The sequence below is a fragment of the Austrofundulus limnaeus genome, unplaced genomic scaffold (genome assembly GCF_001266775.1).
Source record: "Austrofundulus limnaeus strain Quisiro unplaced genomic scaffold, Austrofundulus_limnaeus-1.0 Scaffold84, whole genome shotgun sequence".
NCBI classification, from domain to species: Eukaryota; Metazoa; Chordata; class Actinopteri; order Cyprinodontiformes; family Rivulidae; genus Austrofundulus; species Austrofundulus limnaeus.
In genome coordinates, this window is record NW_013952486.1 from 924,661 (window position 1) to 926,380 (window position 1,720).

Genomic DNA, 1,720 nt, shown 5'->3' on the forward strand with positions numbered 1-1,720 from the left:
AATAGCAGCTGCATTCTGACGTGATAAGCTGTATGTTTTATATTCAACTAACGTATGATCCGATTAGTCGACTAATCGAATAAATAATCTGTAATTAATCGATTATTAAAATAACTGTTTGTGGCAGCCCTAGTTAGAAGTAGGGGAGGATGTGTGCCGACCTGTGAGGAACCTGAAGGCAGGTTCTGCCTCCGAGCCCAGGATTTTGATCTTGCTGAAGAAAGGGAAGGTGACGCCGTGTGTGGACTTGGCGAACGCCTCGATGTCCCTGCTGAAGCCGTGCTCCGTGTCCCCGAACTGTCCGCAGGGGAAGGCCAGGACGTTGAAGTGAGACGTGCCCAGCTCCCGGTGGAGCTCCTGCAGAGATCTGTAGTTCGACTCCGTGTGCTCGCAGCGGCTCGCCACGTTTACAACCAAAGACGCCTGAACAGGAGGAAAGAAACTCAGTTATTCAACTTGGCCGAGAGGGAGATTTCAGGTTCGCGCAACTTGGCGCGCGCCCTCAATTTCCAGCTGAGGTTTGCAGAGATTTGTTCCCAAATAAAAAAAAGTAAAACGACTGGTGATGATGTGGACATACTTTTCCTCGGTACTTCTCCAGGGAAACCGTCCTCCCCTTCGCGTCTTTCACCTCAAAGGAATAAAAATCGTCCCGTTTTCTGGGTTTCACCAGCTGGGTCTGCAGGAGGAACAAACACCCCACACCGACCGTCATGCTCAGAAGAACCCGCAACCTTTTAGCTCTGAGGCTGGAGGATTTGGTAGGATAACCTCCTAAAGCCTCCATCTTGGAGGAAAAAAAAAAAAAAGAACAGACTGGAGTTGGGACAGAAGTAGACGAGGGCAGACCGGAGAAAACTGCGTAAAGCTAACTGAGCTAGCTGTAAGAAAAACCGGAAACACTTCAAAATAAGACAAGGAACCCGGAAATATGGTGCCTTCAAATTAAAACAGGTGTTATATTAAATTACCAATGCAGAAGTTAAATTGAAAAATATTTACAAAATGTTGGGGATAAAAATGGACAAAAATCTCTAAAAATAGTAGTCCCACCTCTCAAATATGCTGCATGTCAAGCAGTATTTGATAAATGTGTAGTGTAAACAAATCGCATTTAAATGTCACCAGCTAAAATCCCTAGAAGTATTATTACTTTTTCTTCTTTTCAGGAAGAAAACGAGACACATGACGTCACGTACAAACGCTTCCGGCGACGGATCATCCAGAGGAGCGGAAAGAGTCCTGCATCTAGTACACCTCTGTCCACCAGRGGGCGGTGCGCTCCAAGCTGCGAGTTCGGCTCTGTCTGCCAGAGGCTTGAGTTTTCTCCAATAAAGAAAAGTCCAGGTACGAGCCTGTGTAACACAAAATCTAATTCAGTTAAACRCTTACATGGTGGTTCATTAGAAATGTTGCTAACAGACAGATAAATGAAAACACATGCACAGACCTTTGCTTTGCACATCTTTTAGGATGCRTTAAATAGCACCATATTTAAAATCTGCTGAGTCACATTAAATGTTGCAGAGTCTTGTAGTTGTAAAACAACTTGTTTTGACAATTTAGTTTTGTTTGCAAGTCTACAAACATTTGCATATCTGTTTACTTTTCTTTRTTAGATTTGTGAAGAATCCAGAGAAATGATTATTGCATGATTAGCAACGATTATAACAGCGTCCTTGGGTGTCCTGAAAGGCACTTTATAAATAAAATGCATTAT

At 43.5% G+C, this 1,720-nt stretch overlaps 1 protein-coding gene across 1 annotated transcript; it reads right to left on the reverse strand.

Moving 5' to 3' along the window:
- Positions 1–161: 161 nt before the first annotated feature.
- gpx8 (glutathione peroxidase 8 (putative)) lies at positions 162–850 on the reverse strand (the record flags this gene model as incomplete). Its single annotated transcript, XM_014011736.1, is given in 2 exon segments — positions 162–423; positions 581–850. Coding segments are annotated over 2 exon segments (469 nt in total), but the record flags the coding sequence as incomplete, so codon positions are not given.
- Between the last annotated feature and the right edge of the window lie 870 nt (positions 851–1,720).